Below are 22,686 nucleotides of genomic sequence, written 5' to 3' on the forward strand. Positions count from 1 at the left end.
TATGAATGATATTATTTATCTTTTAAAATATCCAAGTAGAGACAACATGGGAATTTTTTTCTATTCATTTTTAGAATTAGACTCTCTTAACCATTCTCAAATGCATTCCACAGCAGAAGCAATGCTCTAATTTATGAATCCAATTATAACAGGATTAAAGTAATAAAACTACTATTAAGTTCATTTTTTCTCAGAAATGTGCAACTATGTAGTATAGCAGTAATACACTGTGAATCACTTGGTGTTAAACAACGCTTCTTACTGCCTGCAGGGTAAGACTAGTCATTATTGAAATAAGAATGAGGGAGATTATTCAAAAAACAAGTCTATAAAAAGTGTTTTCTCAGTGTGAAGTAGTTTAATGCACTTTCCAGGCAGCTTTCTGGCCATCCGAGCCTGCTGCACTCCACACCAAACCACCAAAACCTGGATAAATTAAGTACCAGGGCATGCTTTAGACCTGCCTGGATTCACCTCACTGAAGATACATACAACTTCGAAGTTCTAAAAACCATCAAAAAAGAAAAAGATTTTCTGCTGAGGGTAAATAGCATGCGAAGAACCACCAGTGCTTAAACCGCATTTTCAAATGAAGGCGTCTAAACTAAATATCTAGGAATTTGAATTGAGGTGGCCTGATTTGCAGAAAAGTTTCTTCTGAAATCTGCCACAATTCTCATAGGTCAACACTTCTAAAAACAAGAGCATCTTTACTTATACTCCCGCATTGCCAACTATAGGCTCCTTTGTTTGAAAGCAGTTGTTTTCCAAATGTTCACTTATCATCCAATACGGTAAATTAGAGTAACTATAATTCCCTGGGAAAATGGCAACAACAGAAAATCCTAAATAGTTTAAGTTTTTTGGTGGTGTTCTGCTCGCCCCTGCCAGGTTCCTTCTGGTTTTTGTCTGCGTGGCTATATATACTTGTGCACAGGTACATAGACAGACATTTAGTAGAAGAGCAAAAACGAACGAGAGCTACAGCTTGCTTGCCCTGAGCCAGTAAAGTCTGCTGTAATTGTCCTTCAATCTTATCTACGCTTAAAAGACTGCTAACATCATCAGGTCCTTAATAAACCCTGCTGTGATTCCTTCTTTGCAGTTCCTTAGGTGTTTAACTCTCTTAATAAATTACCCATGATAGTTCTAAGTCCTCCTTAAACACTGCATTCAAAATGTGCTTCCATTGCAATGTCTCTGGGTCTGTCTGTGACCTATGTATATAGCACACACAAAATCTCCACTTGCCTTTGCATGTTGTTGCATGCAAATGTTAGGTCGTTTGCCACCTCCTCTACTCTGGAGAAGAGTTGAGGACCCACTCTGTCCTGTTTTCGATTCATGTAAGCATTGCATTGAATCTCCTCTCTCTCTCTCCCATCAGATGTCCCTGATTAGGATGCCATGCAGAGTGAAGAAAAGGTGAGCTGCCATAAATATTGACCTGCTGCTACTTGTTCCTTCACAGCAGCAGAGATCTAGAAATGAGTTTGCTGCTTCCCGAGTCACCAGCCTTCTCTCTGGCTGCTTCTGAAGCAGTACAAATAGAAACAGTCCTTGAACTGTAAAGCCTTTGGGCAGAAACTCTCTTATTTTTAAAATAATAACTGATAGAATGGATGTGACTACTGTCTCTGGTTATACAAATAATAGAAAAGTGCACAATTTAGTAAAATTCATAAAAGCAAGAATTTGTTACTAAGGATTTTACTTAATTATGACTTTTCAGATGCTTCTATTCAAGCATTTGTCCATGAGATATGTGTTTAACCTGGCACAGATAAAAGAGATCTGAATAAAAGCTTTTAATAACACTATTTTCAGCAATTTCATCTCCATTTGGAAAAAAGCTACAAGCACAAATTCATGGTAATACAGGGTACACAGTGAAGCAGCCATTTACTGGTATTACTTTGAAGTTCTCTACTTTTATCAAAACAGTCTATACTTTTGTGTTGATGGCTATATTCGGAATGTGCTATCTTATGCACAGTATTCTGCTGAGAGAATAAAGCGACGGACACATATAACCTCTGTTATATAGTATAACCTCTGTATATAGTACAATGCATTAGACTTGTTCATCTGAGAAAAGCAAGTAGAAAAGTTACAGTTTTCTGATATACCTGAGAATCAGGGTCTGAATCCAATCCCAAAATAATTAATGTGAGTTAATTGAATGGGCTTCATTTAGTGACTTCAGTAATGAGGTTGAAAAATTGCCCAGAGGGAGAAAGAACTGAAAACAAATTTTTTTTTCAGCAATGTAAATCATATTACTTATTATTGAAATATAACAAAGAAACATTTATTTGCAGTGCATCATTATTGAAATATAACAAGGAAGAGTCTCTCGGCAATGTTAAACTAGAACAAATTTCCTTTGAGTTATTATTTATAATTTATTTTACAAGTTTAAATGAAAATGAATTATATTTCTTATGTTTGGGAAAACAGAATCCTGTAGAAAATCTCCACACTTTAATAACAAGATAGCATCTTGTGCTGAAATTAAAAGTGTATTCATATTACAAATATGTTGTATTAAAGACTATTCACGTGAATAAGAGGTTGAGAAATAAGGCCTGTATTTTGAAATATTTCAAAGGAAATACAAATCAGCAAAGAATTTTTAATTTGCAGTCTATGCAATACTGTAAATCCATCTACTTGCACTTAGTACACCACAAATTGAAATCTAAAACTATTTTCTATATATATTTCATTGCATATGTGTATATATATTCTATGTGCTGTGCTATATGTCTCACAAAGGAGTGTATGCCTCTCTATACATACATATATGAGTTCAAACAAATTACATTGCTTATAATAAACAAAGAAGAAACAGCAAGGTTTGTCTTAAAAAGACTAGGTAATATGAAGCATTTATAACTGAAAAAAGTATATAGGAGTACAGCAAAATATACTTGCTATGCTACAGTAAAAATCTTACTGTAATTCATTTTGCAACAGCTTTTTACTGGAATCTGAGATGAGACTAGCTGCTTTCTCAACCAGAAAGTATATACTATTCGTAGTAAAATATAAAGTCTTGGGTATTGACTGATGCCAACACATTTCTGGTTGGATTCAGAGCACCTTTTTTGTTTAAAAAGTCTCAACAGGTTGAAGCTATTTATAACTCTATTGCTCACCATGATCAAGTTTTAAACTTGGGCTCCTAGTTTTGACAGTGAGATTAAAAGAGATCTGTCGATGTGTGTTTCGCAATACTCAAATGGCCTCACTACTCTAGCAGCTGATGCAACTTTTAATCTACTTACTCTCACAACAGCCAGTGAGTTAACTAGTACAATTTTCAACATTTTCTAGATTTCCTAAGGTCACAATATAAAGGAACCATAATGAGGGTTCCTGAATGCCAACCCAGCTTTCCTACTATTTAACTGTGATTCTTTTAATTATGTAATTGCAGTTGCTGATAATTGGTACCCATCTGACATTGACAGAGAAATAATGAAGCACCTTATAAACAACTCAAACTACAGAAGAAATACAGGGAGAGGCTGAATGCAGGTTAGCCGATAGTCTAAAGATAATAATCACACATCTTCTTGTAAAAAATAACTAACACTACGTATTTCAATGTAAACAATACCACTGCTCTACTGCTTGTTGAAGGTGGTATCTTTCACCAGAAGTGGTATTTCACACTAAGTGGAATACTCTTCTGTTGCCATCTCAGAGGGAGGAATTCAGATTATTGCTTCGTAAGTATAACTTTGCAGGACAAATGCTGATCCACCCAGTTTGCCTTAGCTCAAATTTCATGATGATGCGTAGAATCTAGAACTCCATCTTTTATTGAGAAACAAAGGAATCTAAAGAATTTACAGTGCAAGAAGGATATAGATCAAACTGCTAGTACGTAAATTAAACATTATGGCTGCATTTTTCAGATATAGCTAGGCTGAAACCAGTCCTTCTGTCACTGTGGGTATCTGGAGAATCACAACTGAGTAAGGTGTTCCCTAGATTACAGGGAAATATAATACTCTTTTTGAGCATGGAATGCTACATTTACTCTCCTTATGCAGAAGTACCTGCTCGAATATAACATGATCAACACAATGTATAAAAATCTAATTCACTGAAACTCATAAGCCTTTCTATTTACTTTTCTAATTATGCTATTTTATTTTAAAAAAATTTTGAGGACCTCCTTACCTCGCTACTTATTCATTTGGTGATAGATCACTAAGCAAACTAGATTCCTTTTTCCCCACGCTTCTCAACCATCTCTCCCTCTAGTTCCTCTAATTTCACTTTCCCACTCCAAACCCAGCAGTTTTATCAGCAAGGAACAAACCACCTTTGGGAGTATCATGAAACAGTCACTGAACTGTTGCACTTCATCTTGGTTTGACTCATTCAGTGAACTTTGATCGATATCCCTCCTTCTAACTTTCAAAAGCCCTGTTGTCTAAACAATTATTTGATTTATATGACCTAACTCATTCTTTCTTAAGTGATTAGTGGAAGGCTGAAAATGCACCCAAACTATGGACAGATATCTATCAGAAATATTCAAGGTCTGTTTATTTATGTACATATCCAAAAAATGAGGTAAAATGCACATATGGAATCCATCCATCTACTTACAAGCAAATATAAAATAATTAAACTGCACAATAGCCTGCCATTTTAATATGGAAAAACAGACAATTCAGCAGTAACATATTTTACAGGCAAATAATGAATTGATCAGTAATGACAACTTTTTTTTTTTTTTTAAAAGTGACCTACTTGCACCTATGTCAGGCCTTCCATTATACAGTTGTCCCCTTGGGATACCATAACCATTAAAAGTTACTTAATTTTAAAATGTGGTACACAAATTCTTAATTTTAGATTATTTCTCTCAAACAAATGTACACACATGCATACACACATGCACTCAATCTACTGTTAGGCTTTTTCTAAAAGTTCATGGACTACAGACTTTGGAAGGGTGTACTACATTTCTGTAAACCGAACAGTCCGTTTTGTGCTTCTTTATACTGCTATAGTAACACGAAGCAGTTATACAGCATTAAGTGTCCAAATGAGACTGCAAAACTAGCTTTATGGCTGCTTTTGCAATTTTTCCCAAAGGTAATTACATTAGAATTTTTATTAGGAGTTAAAATGCGTACTAGACAATGAAATTATAGCATAATGTCTTTAAATTATGTTATTATTTTCAAATTACATGGAACAGATTCAACTGCTTTGTAAGTCTTGATGTTCCATATAGGTCTGCATGTAATAAGATACATAAATCCCTACAAAATTCACAGTCTATCTCCCATGTCTCATTAATATCAAAGGTCAAAGAATTCTGCTCAAAAACTGCGTCAACCATGGAACAAATAATTTAAGAAGCCAAGAGACCAAAGGTGACTACGTTATTTCTACATCAGTGCACTATTATGGATGGGTTTATTCCATCATTATGCATATTTAATCTTGTTCTATAATGTCACTTTAGGCAATGATTATTTATGTCTTTTCAAATATCATATTCTAACAGTAAAGCCTTCCAGATTATTAGCCCTAGAGTACATTAATGATAAGGCAATGCTTTTCTCTCCTCACCTATACTCAGCTGACCAAGTGCAGTTATTTTTCAGAAGCACACTTTGTCATACCAAATCTCTGTCATCTTAGAATTAATTATTTTATGTGGAACTACATTTTAAAAACAGCCTGAGCCTGAAGCAGTGGCAGAGTGCAGAAAGAAAACACCTAAGCAGGGTATTCTGTAGGAAGCTCCCGGTATCCATGTCCTGGGATGCACACTGGTTAGATGCAGGCTTTGCTATGGGTATCAAATATATGTTACCTACCTTTATTTTGGGTGGTTGTCTCCATATTCTGTGAGAAAATACCTCCCTCCCTTTCAAAAGATATGTAATTTTGGCCAGCAATGGCTGTTATGATTGAGTACTGACTGTTTTCTGTGTGAAATTTTCCTTTATCTTCTGATCCCCTTTGTTGATAAAGAATCCATTCATTTTAGTATTCTGTAACAGTCAGATGGAGTGTTGGTTGCAGTTCATACACGTAGTACTTCCTAATAAAACCTAGTACTCTGTTTTTTTTCTCTGAGTGCTAATTCAAATATATTTTACTCTGCTTTTCAAATGTGTTTGTACTCAACATGGGTATTTATAATGTACTTGAACAATGACAATAAAATGATCCTGAGAAAGGGCCATCTGATCTAGTATGGAGGCAAAAGTGGTAAAAACCTAGATATCTTCAGATGAATCATCTGCTTAAGATGAATTTGCTTGAAATTTCTTGAATTTATTGAAACTGAAGATTTTGGTTTGGTTTGCTTTTCTACTTTAGTGGCTTTCCTACCTGGACCTAATGATAAGATGCACAAATGACATACAAGTGTAATGTGTTAGCATCTCTTGAAATTTCAAATGATGCTCAAGAGTAACTATATCTTTGCAAAGACGAATAGAAGGAGAAGCTACCCTACCTGCTTGCAAACAGTCAATCCTTCAGGCTAAAATATCACTAAGAATGTTTTCTTGAAAAAAAAATAAAAATAATCAAGACTAGGAAGATAAAAGTCCAAGTGGAATATCCAATGACTAAAGGGAGGGGTTCTTGCAGAGAAATGTGGCCAAAAGGAGCCCTCTCCAAGTTAGGATGCAAATATACGGTGTGATCCTGAGCCAGAGAGTAAAGTTTTAGTACAGTGGGTGAGTGCATACTAAAAGGAAATGTTTTATCTAAGCAGTCCAGAAAATTCATGCCTGATCCTTCTGTGAACTCTCAGGTGAAAAGACAGCACATAAGTTGTCCTTACAGAAGTTATCCTGTTTCTATCAGTATTTTCAAATCTCTTAAATATTTCTCTCTACTTTTCATACACCCAGGACTAAACTTTGAATTCAGACTGGTATGGATCTAAAATTACCTATTCCTCAGTGGTTCAGATGTTCTGGATGTTAAAAAATATCTGGAGAAGTCCATGGGAAGTAGTTGATGAAAAGATCTCAATAAATCAATAAGACCTTCCTTGAAACTTTTAAGTAAATTGTCCCATTTAATTCATAGTTTGGTAAAAGCAAGTCTTTAGGCTGATGCATGATTTCCCTGATTTTGACATGAAAGAATGATTACACTTGTATGTCATTTGTGCATCTTATCATTAGGTCCAGGTAGGAAAGCCACTAAAGTAAAAAAGCGAACCAAAACAAAATCTTCAGTTTCAATAAAATTGTGTTAAGATTACAGTCTTCTTACATAAGAAAGTTAGTCAAGAAGGTGCTTCCCAAACAAAATCATGCTCCCAAGCCTGGAAGAGCCTAGTTTTTGAGGGAAGGTGAAGACTAAAGAGAACATCTTCAACAACCCTGAGCTGGATGTAACAGACGGTTACAAGTTTCAGCAAGTTTCAGCCTGTCTTGCACCCAACATAAGCATACCGCAAGATACACATCCAAGAAGACAAATGCTTATAAATGAGCATATTGAAAGTCACACCTCAATTTTTACATCAATCTGAGATTGGATTTGAAGCAGCAACTTGATGCAGTTTCACATTTTGTCTGAAGTAACTGGTCTCTGTTGTATAATTTATAGATGCTTCTTACTAGACCGACTTCCCTATAGTGACCTTGAGTCCAGAATGTCTGTCAAGATTTACAAAGAGAATTGGGGAAACACCCAAAGAAAAATAGCAATTCACCTCTGAGGGGAAGAATTATGCTTCTGAAAAGGTAATGTTTGAACCTTTACACCTTTCATCTAGCCACATCCAGCAAATAAAGCCTATGTGCACAGCTGCTAATATATTTGATGCTGAAGGAATCATTGGTTGTCATTTCTGGTGTGAAAGATTCACTGATGATCATAGGAAGCCTAACACTACTATGTACCTTGATGCCATGAATTGGCACTGGGATATCAGCATCCATGAACAGAATTTTTTGAGGCAGGTGATACTGGCTTACTCAGAAGAAAGTACTTCCCTTGATCCTACAAGTGTCTCCAGAAAAGAAAAAAAGACAAGTAGAAAGTGGACATTTCACCATGTGAAAACTGAACAACTTACTGATAGCAGATCCTAACTGGGTACTATAAGCAGCTGCTGAGAAGAGGCAAGGGGACATGTGTTGCTGTGTGGTATATTCCTTATCTTTCTGTTTATCGTGGAGTTATGCTACATTGCATCCCATTTGGCTGAGAAAGGCGATACAGGAGAGGGAGCACTACAGGAGAGTCTGCTGGAAGCTGGACTTGTAGCACAGCCACCAGTGCACAGGTAGGACATCCAAATTCAGGTAATTCTTATCAGCCACACGCAGACAAGGAGAAAACTCCCTTGCTTTTGGGGGTTCTTTTTCTCAGAAAAGTATGAAACAATGGAGAATTTGTCAGCATTTGTCTTTCCTCATACCATTCATTTTCTAAGGGGAAGACTCATACTACACTTGAGGCAGTATTTTAAACCTTGCTGGTTTTGCTAAGCTGTAAGGGTAACTAACAACATGTTAACGCAGATGGCTGCAGATAGACCTAACCTTATCCTCTCTATGCTTTTAAGCATCCGAGCTACAAAAAAGGCCACATTTTAGCACGTTAGCGTGACAGAACAAATCAACTCAAATGCACTAACATGACTTCTGGACTGGAGGTGGCTTCTGCCCATCCAAATTAGGTTAGAAAGAAAAAAAAATGGTCTTTGTGTACCTGCACAGAGCAAATACATCCTGAGACAGAAAACTACCTCTATTTAAAGAAAATACTCCCCTTCCTCAATTTCAAAATTCTAGCTTGTCGTGGTTTAACCCTAGCCAGCAACTAAGCACCACGCAGCCACTCACTCACTCCCCCCCATCCAGTGGGATGGAGGAGAAAAATCAGGAAAAGAAGTAAAACTCCTGGGTTGAGATAAGAACAGTTTAATAGAACAGAAAAGACAAAACTAATAATGATAACACTAATAAAATGACAACAGCAATAATAAAAGGATTGGAACGTACAAATGATGCGCAGGGCAATTGCTCACCACCTGCCAACTGACACCCAGTCAGTCCCCGAGCGGCAATTCCCCCGCCCCTTCCCAGTTCCTATACTAGATGGGACGTCCCATGGTATGGAATACACTGTTGGCCAGTTTGGGTCAGGTGCCCTGGCTGTGTCCTGTGCCAACTTCTTGTGCCCCTCCAGCTTTCTTGCTGGAGAAGCTGAAAAATCCTTGACTTTAGTCTAAACAGTACTTAGCAACAACTGAAAATATCAGTGTTATCAACATTCTTCACATCCTGAACTCAAAACATAGCACTGTACCAGCTACTAGGAAGACAGTTAACTCTATCCCAGCTGAAACCAGGACATAGCTAAAGCAACAAATTACTCTATTTACTCTCAAGTCTGACTTTACAGCTAAGTATGTTTATTGATAACTGTAAGTGAACTGCTTTTTGCTTTGCATCACAGTAAGAGAAACTAAGGATCAAATATTCCTACAATAGCCTTGATGGCCTATAGAGTTGAAAGACGTGGAGGGACCAGTGGGTCCTACTAGCCAAAAGATTTTGAGTTTGTGGGACATTCACATATCAGACATGAAATTTACATCTGAATAAGCATTTGAAAGATAATAGCAAGTTCTAGAAACTATCAGAAATTAGTGGAAGGAAAAGGGGAGGAATAGGAGGGTCTAGAATAGGTTGCAACACTGGTTGATTATATTCACAAGCAAAAGAAAAACACTTCTGTATGAGATGTTATACTTCAAAACATAATCAATGCATGATGAAGGAAGAGGCACGAAGTTTGTCCTTTTAAAGACTTTGATTTATGCAAGTCCCCCGATGTTTACAGAATTGCTTACACATATTTACATAATGTCTCCATATAGCTACCACTTGACAGATGTTCTGGAGATACAAATGCAAAGTGTATCTTTAATTTCCCCAGTCTCTCCCCTCCAAGTTTCTGGTGGATGAATTCCCTCTAAGCCTGGTGTTGCTACTTTGCTGCTCTGATCCTTTGCTTCAGTTCTGATCACCCTCCTCTCCTCCCCTTCCAGCTAAGTAACAGAAGAAAAGCTTTGGAGAGAAGCTGCCCAGCAGCAAAAGTTTCAGGCAAGGAAGCTGGAGAGAAGATATTGATCAGCTTCAAACCACTTTCAAAGTAATGGAAGAGAGGGAAAGGAGACTTTCATTCTCTTCTAGTAAAAGTGGTATTGATTCAGTTCTGTCCTTATAACTGAAATAGCTCGCTGGCTCCAGTGGAGCCAGCCTTCTCCTCATTCTGGTCTCTCTTTCCTGCTTATTGGAAAATGGAGGATGGATGAAGTAGAAGAACATAGCCCCTAGTCTGGGACACGGGATCAAATCATGTTGTCTGTCCTGCCAAATGTTGAACACAGTAATAAAAGTAAGCAGATTGCATGGATTCTCCTACTTTCCCATGGAGGAGTGAGGGCAAGTCAAGCTCTTCTTCACCGTAACTCCTTTGCTATGTAAAGTAAAGGAGGGCGGTTGTCCATCATAGCACAGTGACTCATCTTTTTGCTTGTTCAACTGAAAGTCCATTTTTGCACTGCGCGTGGCGAAAGAGCTGTACTGGGTAGAACACGTCCAGTAGATATGTTAAAGAAGAAATTTTTCTGTGAGCGTACTATTGTTTTATCTTTGTTCTTTTTAAAAATAATACTGAAAGTGCCTGGAATACAAGATACAGAGTATTTTATAGCTCATTATAAATAACTACAAAAATAAACAATAAACAAGCTGTTGCATTTTCACAGTACAAACAGATGAACCAGTAGTGAAGCTGAAGCTACCTCTACACTTCTCTGGACAGAGAGGAAAAGCAAACTGGAAGGATGGAAACACTCCAGTTACTCAGTCCATGATGCTTTTGTGGATCACTTTAATTCTGCTCCCATTATCTGCTGCTGACTCTTGGTTTGGGCTTAGACAAGTCACTCTGCTGACAGAAATTGCCATAGCACATTGCCACCACCTCACTAAAATCAGTGGAGTCGTAACAAGTTTGCAACTGAGGATTTGTCATTTAGGTGTCTTCTCTGTCTTGTAATGGCAAACATCGGGACAAGCATGCTGCCTTATCTTTCAGTGATATTTCCAAAATAAGTCAATATATTGGGGATATTAAGACAAGCATGTTACGGCATCAGAAAGCCTAATTACGGGAACAGATTTGTTTCATCATATGGCTCATGCCCTGCCTCCATGGGGTAGATGGGGAGGGTTGATTGCTCATTTTGGTTTCAGGATCAACACTGGCCATTCAAATATGGTCCTCCTTGTACATCAACAGAAAACCTGTCCTTGCATTCAGTAGGAGAACAAAACCCCATTAGTTCTGAATACCCTATAAAATATTCCTTAACCCTTTGGGGCAGAATTCTTGTTTAATAGTAATGGCAGTACCCAAACATGGAAGAGTTAAATAGCACAGATCAGCCTTAGGGGAACTGGAAATCCCCCAAGTCACTGGAGGTATTCACACTGCGGATGTTATAAACATAGCCACTATATTTTATAATGTTTAATCTTCTTACATTTAGAGATCAGCTTTATGTTGCTAGGTACTTTTGAGTGAATTATTACATTATCATGTGAGGAAATGCCATGGCACTAACGGGTGCATTGAAACAAAATGTTACACTTCAACTGAAATATCGTCTTGAACTTATTATTTATATTAAAATCAGTGTAATTTCTACCAGGGGGATTTTTTTTAAAAGGTGATTTAATATAGTTGAAATTATATGAAACAGTTTCACACAGATGTAATGGCAGTATCATACTGTGAGAAATCAAGAAAGGGATGTAACTGTACCTCTGTTAAAACACCAATATTGCATTTAAATCTTTTTTTCTATCTGTTACCATGTGTTATAAAGTTGAAACTAACACATACCTATCTAGTAAGAGAATTTTTTAGATGTTAAAAATGCTACACCTCCAGAGCATAAAACCAAAAAGTGAGCACTGTTATGAGAGAAAAATTACTCATTCGTTTAGAATTCAAAAAGTAATTTTACAATTCCATAACCAATGCATTATATAGTAACACGGCACATATTATACATTCTCACCACATACGGTTTTAAGGATGATGTATTTCAATAGTTCAGTAACTATGAAAGTGCTGTGTTAAAGATTTCACATTTTATCAGCTGAACAATTTTATGAGGTTACGATGTGAATCTGCCTACATCAAAGATCCTATTCCATGACGAGAAGTTAATGTTTCAGAAAACTGGAGTGCTCTCCTTGGCTGTGTGATTCTGACTGAAAGCAGTTAGAGAGCAAAAAGGATTGGTTTGGGCTCACATGTACAAACATACTGACAAAAGCAGTATTTTTTGAGCAAGGGCTTCAATGAGTGAATAGCTTTTGTTTACTACAGCAGTCCACAGAAGACATTTTGTTAAAAAGTTGAAAAGTTGACAGCAAAAGATCTGGTTAATAACTGAAATAACCTATTTCTATAAAACGTGAAAAAACCTCACTTTGTATAGAAATAAAAATCCTATTAAAATAGATGTGAAGCCCTCTCTGAGAGCAGATGAAATGATATGACCCATATAGTAGAGAGCAGACAGGAGTCTGAGCAAGCAAACAGGAATTTTAAAACATATATTCATTATATATATTTAAAATACCCACATTTAATGTTGGCATCTATGCCTTTTCTGAAAGGTGTCAAGCAGACTCGATCCTAAAGCTTATACCTGTAGTAAGTGTTTTGCATTTATGTATGAAATGGATTTTTAACACACATATACTAATACAGAACAAAACTCTAAATGCATCATGTATCAGAAGAGCATTATGAACATGAACTGAAGATCCACTTAATCTATCAAGTTTTGTAGCAGTGAACAGCTTTCAAAGGCAACTGACAGGTGTTATGTTCACAGTTTTCAGTCTTTCTAATAAACATCCACTCACAGACACTTGGCAATTCATTGTAAAATACAAATCTTAGGCTAGCATCTACTTCTGTTTTCAATAAACTAAAACCAGCAGAAGCAAACTGGGATTTTTAGTCTGAATGTTATTTTCACTTTTCAAGCCTTTTCATTTCACAGCTTTTATACCTGATGCTCTCTAAGTCTATTTTAGCAGATCAGACACCACACCTACAAACAGCACAAAGTGCAAGTGACCACTTTACCTTCTGAAAAATCAATCAGTCCCAGCAAATGAAGCAGCTTCAGAGATGCAAATATAATCACAACAATACCCACTGTCTGCAGTCCCTCCGACTCCCACTCGAGAGTCAACATTCTTCCAACAGGCAAATCATTCCAGTCTTCACACCAGTTCGCAATCAGAGGGAAATTAGAGGATTTTACCAAGAGTTTGCTTTGAAGAAAGTTGCAGTGGTGTAAAGCAGCGCTGTACGGAGCTGTGGCGATTCACCGGCCACTCTGGCTGAGACAAAATATCAGACAAAGCCCCGCATCTTATGCTTCTTTAAGCATTCGATTTCATCAGTACCGAGTCCTCTTTGAAGGCTGAGGTGGACCATGAACCCCTGGGTATGACATTGTATCCGGTGAGCAGCCTTACTTCAGAGCTGCTGGAGGAACATCTGTCTCGGAGCCGGAGCCTTGGCTGTGTCAGTGCCAAGAAGAAACGCTCCCTGGAAACTTGCACGAGGGAGCACGCTGCTGCCGGCACTCCACGCTCCAGCCCTGCCAGACCCAGGCTTTGCGAATCTCCCCCAGCTTCGCAGCCCTTCCCAGCTTCTCTTAGCGCAATTTTTGTTAAGTTTGATAAAAGACAGTTTGCTACAGCCAGACATCTGTTTTCACGTGTGCTAAATGCTGCACGTCAGAAAACTACTGCCCTCTGCATTAGAAAGAATAATGTTCAGAGAAACACTGTCCCTTCCTCTTCTTAAGCATCACCAGAATCTAATTAGAATCTTCAGTGGAAATGAGAATGGAAATTAAAGAAATACACATCAGCATGATCGGTGCCTCCAGCTAGCAAATTATAGGGCTGTCAAGGAGACATGCACTGCCCAAACCCCCGTTCCATAGCCAGGAAGAACGTATTATTTATTGACTGAGAAACAAAACAGTGCTTTTCTGTCTAAGGATGTGAAGCTAGAAGTGCTGAACCCCAAACTCTGATATATGTGAATGGGAAATAGGCATTTTCCACGGCTCCTGGGAAGATCTTGCCCAGGCTATGCATCAGGGGCAAAAAAAAAAAAAAGAGGCTTATGATCCCAGCTGATTTATTGGATAGTCTGTATAAACTAATTGGCCTGTGTTTATTAATGTGATTACCAAGAGGATACTCAGTGTGAAGAATAGGCTCTGAACAACATTTATGCAGCACATGCATAAATATTATAAGGTTAGGCCTAAATGCTTATTCTTGTGCCCATCCTAATAATTTAACTAAATCCTGTCCACTGGTCTACAAGGCACTAGAACAAAGTGAGGTATCAGATAAATAATTTTAGACACCCTTATTATTAAAGAAACACATATGATCTAACACTAAAAACAATCTCATAAATGATGTCCAGTATCAACCACTCATCTTAGGTAGCTTAACTCTTTCCATTAGAAACAACTTTGACTAACTTTTGAGAAGCTCAGAAACTTTTAGTTTTGTTCAGAAAGCCATTATAATTTTAAATCAGCATAATATCAAATTGTAACATTAACAATCTATTGTTTATGGACTGCCAGGTAGAGAAAGAAAAAAGTAATCCCCATCTTACTATCAGCTTTTTTTGTTCTTCTTTGAAGGCTGCCTGTATTGAATTAAAATAACTAATCGGGGTCACAGAGTTTTCCATATAGGCAGGACTCTAGAATCTGTATATTTTTGTTCATTGAAAAATCGCATGTATACTTCAGTTAATTTTCACTATATCCAGGCAACAGATAAGCAACAATATTCTTTGATTTTGCTTTTCTGGGTATTTAATACTAGAATGTCATGAGTTCTGTATTATTTATATATGCTCTCACTCTGAACATCAGTTCCTTTCCCTATTAACCTGTAGAGCTAAAATGGTGTTTAAGAGGAAAGCACAATGAAAATAAATCAAACCAAATCAAACCTTACAAAAGAAAACGCCATCCTTTACATGAAGAACTGAAACCAGAGGCCAACAGCTTGTAAGATACAAGCATTGTTCTGCCTCATTGTCTTTCCCTAATTCCTGCTTTCATTTTTGATATTGCAATGCATTCTGGAGGTGATTTAGTAATGTATTTAAGTTTGCATAAACTTTCTTTTGATTCTTCAGTAGGTTGCATGGGGAAAAAAAAGTGGCAGCATTGTTAGGAAGATATCCCATCTAAACTGTGCACCTTCCACTGGCCATAAATTCCTCTCCACAAAGATTTGAAGCAGAACCTTTGCTGTTTGCTGGAAACTCAGGCGCTATCATGCTGTGGGTTTGCTGAACCGTTAATTATGGGAGAGCATAACCACGTTAGTACTAAACTCCAATACAGAGCACTCCTGAATTAGCAATAAACATGCACACAAAACCCCAGCATTAGGCTGAATTGCCCCTCCGCAAAGTAAGGGGAGTACCTAGTGCAGCACAAGGCTGCAGCGGGTGGGGATGCAAGGCAAGGCGTGGCGTTCCGCAAAGGATGGAGTGGAGGAGTTCACGGCCATGGACTTCTTCCTGCTAATTCCTTCCCCCTGGTGATTAGCTGTGCAAGCATAAAAAGAAGTACAAGTTTTTCTCTCCTAAGTAAACAGACAACAGAAACCTGTGTTGAAGTGCTGTAGTAGATACATCTTACCTCTAGAAGCACAGAACCTAAGTGAGTTCTGAACTGGACAGAGCAGATCTGCCAAAATTAGAGGACTCTTAAGAACAGACCCACTCTGGAGTCCTTAATTTTTTCCACAAACAATCCCAAGTAATTACTGGCTACTCTAACCATTGTAAATAGAATGATTTATGTATGGAATGCAATTAATATTAAAAAAAGACACCTTAAATATGACAGTGTATTACGTATAAAGTAAATTTTAGATCTGATTGCTGTATGCTTGTAGAATACCTACAAATTTCCCCTACTTTTTGGAAGAAGAAAAAACACTCAGAAATATTATTTATAAAGTTTAGATACAGGAAATTGAATTTTAATAATTTCAAAGTTGACTAAAAGCAGATAAGATCTGCCATTTCAAACCAAACAATATTCCACCTAATTTAACACATCACAAGAAGTAGCAAGTACTTGAGAGTAACATGTAGGATGCTACAAATTGAACAATTAAGGAATAAACAGTTCTGAAATCCTAAAAATAGCTAAATAATAATTCTGTGATTAGTGTATTAGGATATAAAATTTCCCTATGATTACACAGTTCTTTCAAAATTATCTGGTATTATCATAATTCTTTTATATACATTGGTAAACTAGTTTAATTCCAGTAAAATCTTAGTTTTTACCTATAACCTGTCACTGTAATTAGCACAATAAAATGAAGTGTGTATCTTTCTTTTAATTGCTTTGTTTTCATAAAGAATTTTTATTTTACTTATTTTTATTTTAATGCTTACAAGAAGTTTTCACTGTAATTTATAAACTCTTCCCCTTTTCGACTTCTTCTGACTTTTGTACATGAGAGTACAGAAATATGAATGCCTACCTGATCCCAAATACATTGAAGTGTTTATGTCTTTCCACTATATTTTGTTTTTACTACCTGCTTGTAAACAGTATTGGTCTTTTCAGGCTTTTCTCAAAGAGAAATCTCTTCATATTTATAATGATTTTCATTTCTCTTCCATGCAGATATTCTGGATTTGCTGTTGGCTAATGTGGAATGGGGCTGATGAAAACGGAACAGTCTTCAAGGCAAGGATGTATTATTATTCATTAATTGACTTGCATTATACTGCTTTCGTAAGTGACGAGGTCTGCCCAGTGTTGTAACTAATTGGGGGGGGGAGGGGAGGAAGTCTTAATTGGCTAGCAGTAATCGTTCATTAGACTCTATTTGATATTTTCCCCCAATGTAGCTGAAAAGGGAAACTGCTGATGAGTTAGAAATAGAAACAAAATTTGGAAGTATTAATTAGCTGCCCTTCTTTCTGTACTCTCTTTTTCCAGAGGGAAATGCCAGTCAGCCAGAAGAGAAAGACATTGTCAAACACACAGTAAAGGGCACCTATGTACAGGTCAGATGAACTACCAAGCTTCAGCTTCTTGTGCATGCCAGATCCAAGCTTATTAGAAAAGTTACCTGACGGGTAATGAACTTAATCCTCCTATTAGTTAGCCAGTAAGAAATCTATTCACAGGCAATAATCTACAGTTTTCTACATAGAAAAGTTTCTATCTTAGATCTGCAGAAGAAAACTATGTCTACTAGAAAGCATTTAGAGAACCAGGAGAAGCAATTAATTTTCACACATCCTTTCCAGAATTATTCTCAGGGTAGAAGAATTCTTATTTTCTGAATGCAACATCTCCTGTGTAGGTTGCTACAGCTAGCCACAGAACATCATGTAATTTTCATGAAATGCTTAGAAAAATGAGACTAATGTATGGAATCACTTTGTTCATCTCATCAGTGCTGCAGCTACTAAAGAGCACAATATTGCACTAGCAGATTTTTTATCCAACCGAAATTGCAAGGAAACTTTTGCTAGTTAGAAGAGCTAGGTAGAGTGTAATTACCCAAGATTAAATTTGTCAGGCTTCATATATCATCTTTAATATCTACACTAAGTGCCCTAGATCTTTAATGACTGTAAGTGAATATAGGCTGAGAAAGAAAAAATTCAACACCTGTACAGGCAAGATAAGATTCACTGGTTTGTAATCAAGGGAGAAAATGTGATATCCAAGCTTCTGAAGGTTTGGTCTCATACTTAGAAGTAAATTACACTAAAATAATATTGTAGCTATAGCTGTATAAAGTTGGTTTCCTCATTTTAGTACTCTGGTTCTAGGCTATGGTATGGGATTTTATTACTTTTTTTCCTCTTCATTTCACCTTCTGACTCTCACTTGCTCCTAAGATGCTTTTGTTCTTGCTTTGATCTAAATCAAAGACTGCTGCCATTACTGATCTGAAAACAAGAGTTGAAAAGAATCCCAGAAGACAACCATTACCAACCCCCCCATGACATAACAGCTGCAGGTAGTTTCATTCTTCTATAAAATCAACTGATGTAGCATGTTATACAATTAATTAATATAGCATGCTATACAATTATGCTTAAAATAGCTAGTGTGGAAGTGGATTGTAAATTAAATGGCATGGCCATAGGAGTAACAGTAGCATTTCAATTTATTTAGCTCTAGCAAAGCATTACAGAGAGGCTATCTCCTTCCTAAACAAGGTTATGTTACATTTAGTAATAGTAAGTAATCAAATTCTGGTTTGTTTTACCACAAAGCCCACTGGCTTGTTTGACAAATGCAATTATCTCTAAATTATGTGACTATGTCTTCAGCCTACAGACTTGTTTTTCTTTTTGTATTAAATCATACTTGATCTTGCAGCAGCAGGAATTGCCACTACCAAGCCTGTAAGCATAAACGTATGTCTACACAGGAGACGTGCAGTATAATGGAACTACTAGGGGCCAATCAAACCCAACTACTTTATTAGCTCTAATACAGCTGTGTTATCATAAAGCTCAGGCTGGGTTAACTGAAACAACAGACAATCATCAGTAAAAGTAAACTTGTCCCCCAAAAGCTTGCTGTAGATTGGTTCTAAAATTAAACGATTGTTGTTTCTCTGGCCATTGAACTTCTTGAATGAAAGTGCAAAGAGTATTTTTCAGAAAGCTCAAGCCCAAGGCATGCCTCCCCTGTACATCTTTAATTCCCACCCCCTATTTGAAGTATAGTCTGAGTAAATCTTTGACCTACCTTCCTCTGACTAACATTACATGAGACATGTTTTCCTGCTTACAAAACATAATTTTTTTCCTGCATGACCCTCCTCTTCTTCAGTCTTTTCACATTTGGAAAGTAATAGCAGTGTCTGACCTGCCAATTTTCTTCTTTCACTACTATTTTTTAATTATACATTGAAGCAAGAGGAAACCCTTACCAACCATTTTATTTAGGCAAACAAGGAACTACTGGGAGGCCTACAGATCAAGATGGTAGAAATGATGGGACAGAGTAGCAGCATTCACAGTTCCGTATTCAGTCATTTTCTGTTAGCCAGATTATGAATATAGCCCCTTACACTTGCCCATATATCTAGGAATCTATTTTTTTTATGGACTGTGCAGTTAGATGACCTCAAATGAGTTCCTAGAGAAAGGGACGGGTGTTTTCTGCTGTGATGAATGAGAAAACAAATGAACTGTGTATGCTAGTAATAAAAGCTAACATTCTAGTAAACAACAGGAATATTCACCATCCCAACTCCAAACCAACCATCAATTTAAAATCCTCAACCTATCCTGTGCAACACCTCTGTTTCAAAAACTGGTGTGTCTGGCTCCCTATGGTTCAATGAATGGTTAGCAAGTAAACTAAAGAAAAAAATGTATTATTAAACATGATCATAAGAACATCACTACCATACAGCTCTTTTCTTGTGATGCACCTGTCTTTCTCTGATATAAAATAACCCATGTACAATATTTCTCTCCTTGCTGCTTAGAAAGGTGAAGCACTGTCTTTTTCCATAGCAACAGAAAAATATTATAAATCACTCTGAAGTGGCTGACATATTTCTACATTTGATGTACTTGTTAAAAAGATGAGTGTATCTGTCCTATAAAGATGAGCTACAATAAATTAACCTATATTACATGGCTGCAGCATATTCAAGAAACATAACTAAAAAACCCCTGTAATCATGATCTTGTCCCTTAGGTGTATATAACAAGACTTCCAACTATATATAACATATTCACAGATTTGACTACAGATCTGCAACATATGGTTACCATTCAGAATTATGCAATATTCAGAATTAGTCCATAGCATCTGCTTATATATTATTGTTTGATTTATTAACAGCTTCTGAAGCATGTCATTGTTTATTTTTTTATCACTGACAAAAAAAGATGCTTCATCAGATGAGGCCACACCTGGATTACTGTGCCTAGTTCCCAGTACAAAGGAGAAATGGGCATACTGGACAGAGTCCAGCGAAGGGCCCCAAAGATGTCTAAGGGACTGAAGTACCTCTCCTCTGAGGAAAGGCTGAGAGAGCTGGGACTATTCAGCATGGAGAAGAGAAGGCTCAGGGGGAATTTCATCACTGTATATCAATACCTGAAGGGGAGTTGCAAAGAAGATGGAGCCAGGCTCTTTTCAGTGGTGCCCAGTGACAGGACCAGAGGCAGTGGGCACAAACTGGAACACAGAAGGCTCCCTCTGAACAGCAGGAAACACTTCTTTACTGTGAGGGTGACCAAACACTGGCACAGGTTGACCAGGGGGGCTGTGGAGTCTCCATCCTTGGAGATATCCAACAGCTGTCTGGACATGGTCCTGGGCAACCTGCTCTAGGTGGCCTGCCTTGAGTGGGGTTGTGGGACCAGATGACCTCCAGAGGTCCCTGCCACCTCAACCATTCTGTGATTCTAGGATTTACATCCCTTCCAATAATATTTTAGGACTTCCTCTCCTGAGCAGAACATTTTTCAGGTGATCTAGGTTTTCTGTATTATACAACTTGATTAATTTTTATGGGCAATAATTTTGGGGCTAAATCTAATTCCAAGTACACTTGAAAATAAACTTTTAGGGCCAGATCTCTTCTTGCTTCTGGACACTGAAAACATTTTTTTTTTTTCTTTTTTTCTGTATAGGGCCTGAAATTCACTCAGGGTGAATGGGTTTACTGCTGAGAGTAGCAACAAAGGAGTAGGTAGGAGTAGCAATGAAAGAAAATGAACAAGGATACAGGGATATAAATGCATACAATCCCTACACTGAAAGGAAAAGGAGCTTTTTTCTCTTTTTTTTTTCTTTTATTTTTTGTTTTTTTCCCCTTCATTCAGAGCTTTCATTCTATTGGGAATCTAAGAGGCTTCTAAAGCTTCCTAATTCCCCCATCAAAATTATAAGTTAGGTAAAGTACTAATAGTTCAGGAAATTTAAAGGTTTTGTGAGCTAGCCTCCCATTCTTCCACAAAAGAGAGAGAGGAAAAAAAAAATTATGGGAAAGGGATTGGAAGAAATAGCATAACTTGATGTTTCTCAGCTCCTAATGCAGTTTTCTTCTTGGCTTACAGCCCTATCCCAATGTAGGAACCTACAGTGATATTTGAGGATCCATGCAACACAATGAAATATTTTCTGCTCTAGCAATTTTGCTGTTCTAGCACTCTGGAAAGCAGCAGCAGTGTAAAACCCAACCCTGAAGGGAGCAATGAGCTTACAATGCCTTATCACTTAAGTAAGTAAAAGCAAGGTTACAGCTCTTCCCTGAGGAAGCATTATAATGTCCAACTAACTGCAGCAACATGAGGCTCTTGTAGATGCTGAAATGAGGGAAGGAACAAAATACAGAAGCACACTATCTTGAAACTTCAGCAAAACTTTAGATACCACTTTTGATTGTGTTATGCTACTGCAGAGATCAAATCTTTTCTTCTTTAGTAGCTTTGCAGGGTTTACCACAGCCTCTATAGTATCCATGCTTAAAGCTTAGATAAGCAGATATTCCATGAGGCACAGCAGGTTTCTGGGTCATGAGAAGTTCATTTTCACATGCTTCTTGAAATACATATGGCCATACCCAAATTCCATAAATGAGACACCTGCATGCCTTTCTCCTGTTAAACCAACAAGATTTGGAGCTGGCTGGGTTTTTAAGCCATTTTAAAGCCATTTTCAGCGATTTTTAAGACCAAGAATATTTTTGCTGCCATCAGTATTTCAGGAATCATTTCCCCCCAATAATCATCTGTGCACCAGGCTATGAATATTAATTTCTCTAATCTCCTCAGAAGCAATTTCCCTAGCTTTCCAATCATGCTGCTCTTTTCTGAACTCACTCTAATTAGGCAAAACAGTTATATGGAAAAAATTTAGTAACTAGTTTTTAGGTAGAGTTCAATTAGTCATGAGCAAGATTGTATGATGAGACAGCCAGTCATAGCCTTAGCATTTCATTAACATCCTCCTCTCATAAAAATAATATGAAATATTTAATAAAATTTTGTCTTGTTTATTACTCAAAAGCAAATAAATTTCAGCCCCCCTTTCCCCCCAACATTAGATGCCAATGTATGCCCTTAGTTTCCAGCAACTTGTATTTCAGCTGAGGTACCCCAAGAGTGTGCCAAGACTTCAGCTCATTCCCTCACTGCAACTGATGTTCGTTTCGGTAATGTGGGTTTTTTTAAATTTATTCTTAGAGATCTTTCTTTGCTACTACTGACAATAACACACGCTGTCTTTCACTGAAGTGAGTTTGTGGTACACTGGAGAATAATTAGGCTGTTCCAAGGATGCCTGAACAGGTCTGACAGTTTGCTGCTCAGTCCCCAGCATGTTGTCCTTTTGCACTTGCTTTGGTGCTTGTCTGATACTGTGTGAGCTTTCACAGATTGCTAAGTCAGACAAAAAAAATTATTTGACAAAACCAAAACAAACAAACAAAAGTGGAGCCTTTGTCCTCAAGATACTTTGCAGACAGTGCGCATTTCACTTTAGAGTACTGAACCCATGGT

At 37.3% G+C, this 22,686-nt stretch overlaps 1 protein-coding gene across 6 annotated transcripts in view; it reads right to left on the reverse strand.

Moving 5' to 3' along the window:
* Positions 1 to 22,686, reverse strand: part of KCNIP4 (Kv channel interacting protein 4) — a 459,791-nt gene that overhangs the window by 103,503 nt on the left and 333,602 nt on the right. For 2 of the 6 annotated variants that reach the window (XM_010576843.1, XM_010576845.1), the window contains exon 1: positions 13,198 to 13,575. The exons of the other annotated variants lie outside the window; for them this stretch is intronic. In XM_010576843.1, coding sequence (XP_010575145.1) covers positions 13,198 to 13,309 — 112 coding nt within the window. In that variant the 5' untranslated portion in view covers positions 13,310 to 13,575. Of the gene's footprint in view, positions 1 to 13,197; positions 13,576 to 22,686 lie in introns of those variants that run through there. 6 annotated transcript variants of the gene reach the window in all.

This window comes from Haliaeetus leucocephalus, unplaced genomic scaffold (assembly GCF_000737465.1).
Source record: "Haliaeetus leucocephalus isolate CR32 unplaced genomic scaffold, Haliaeetus_leucocephalus-4.0 Scaffold545, whole genome shotgun sequence".
Taxonomy (NCBI): Eukaryota; Metazoa; Chordata; class Aves; order Accipitriformes; family Accipitridae; genus Haliaeetus; species Haliaeetus leucocephalus.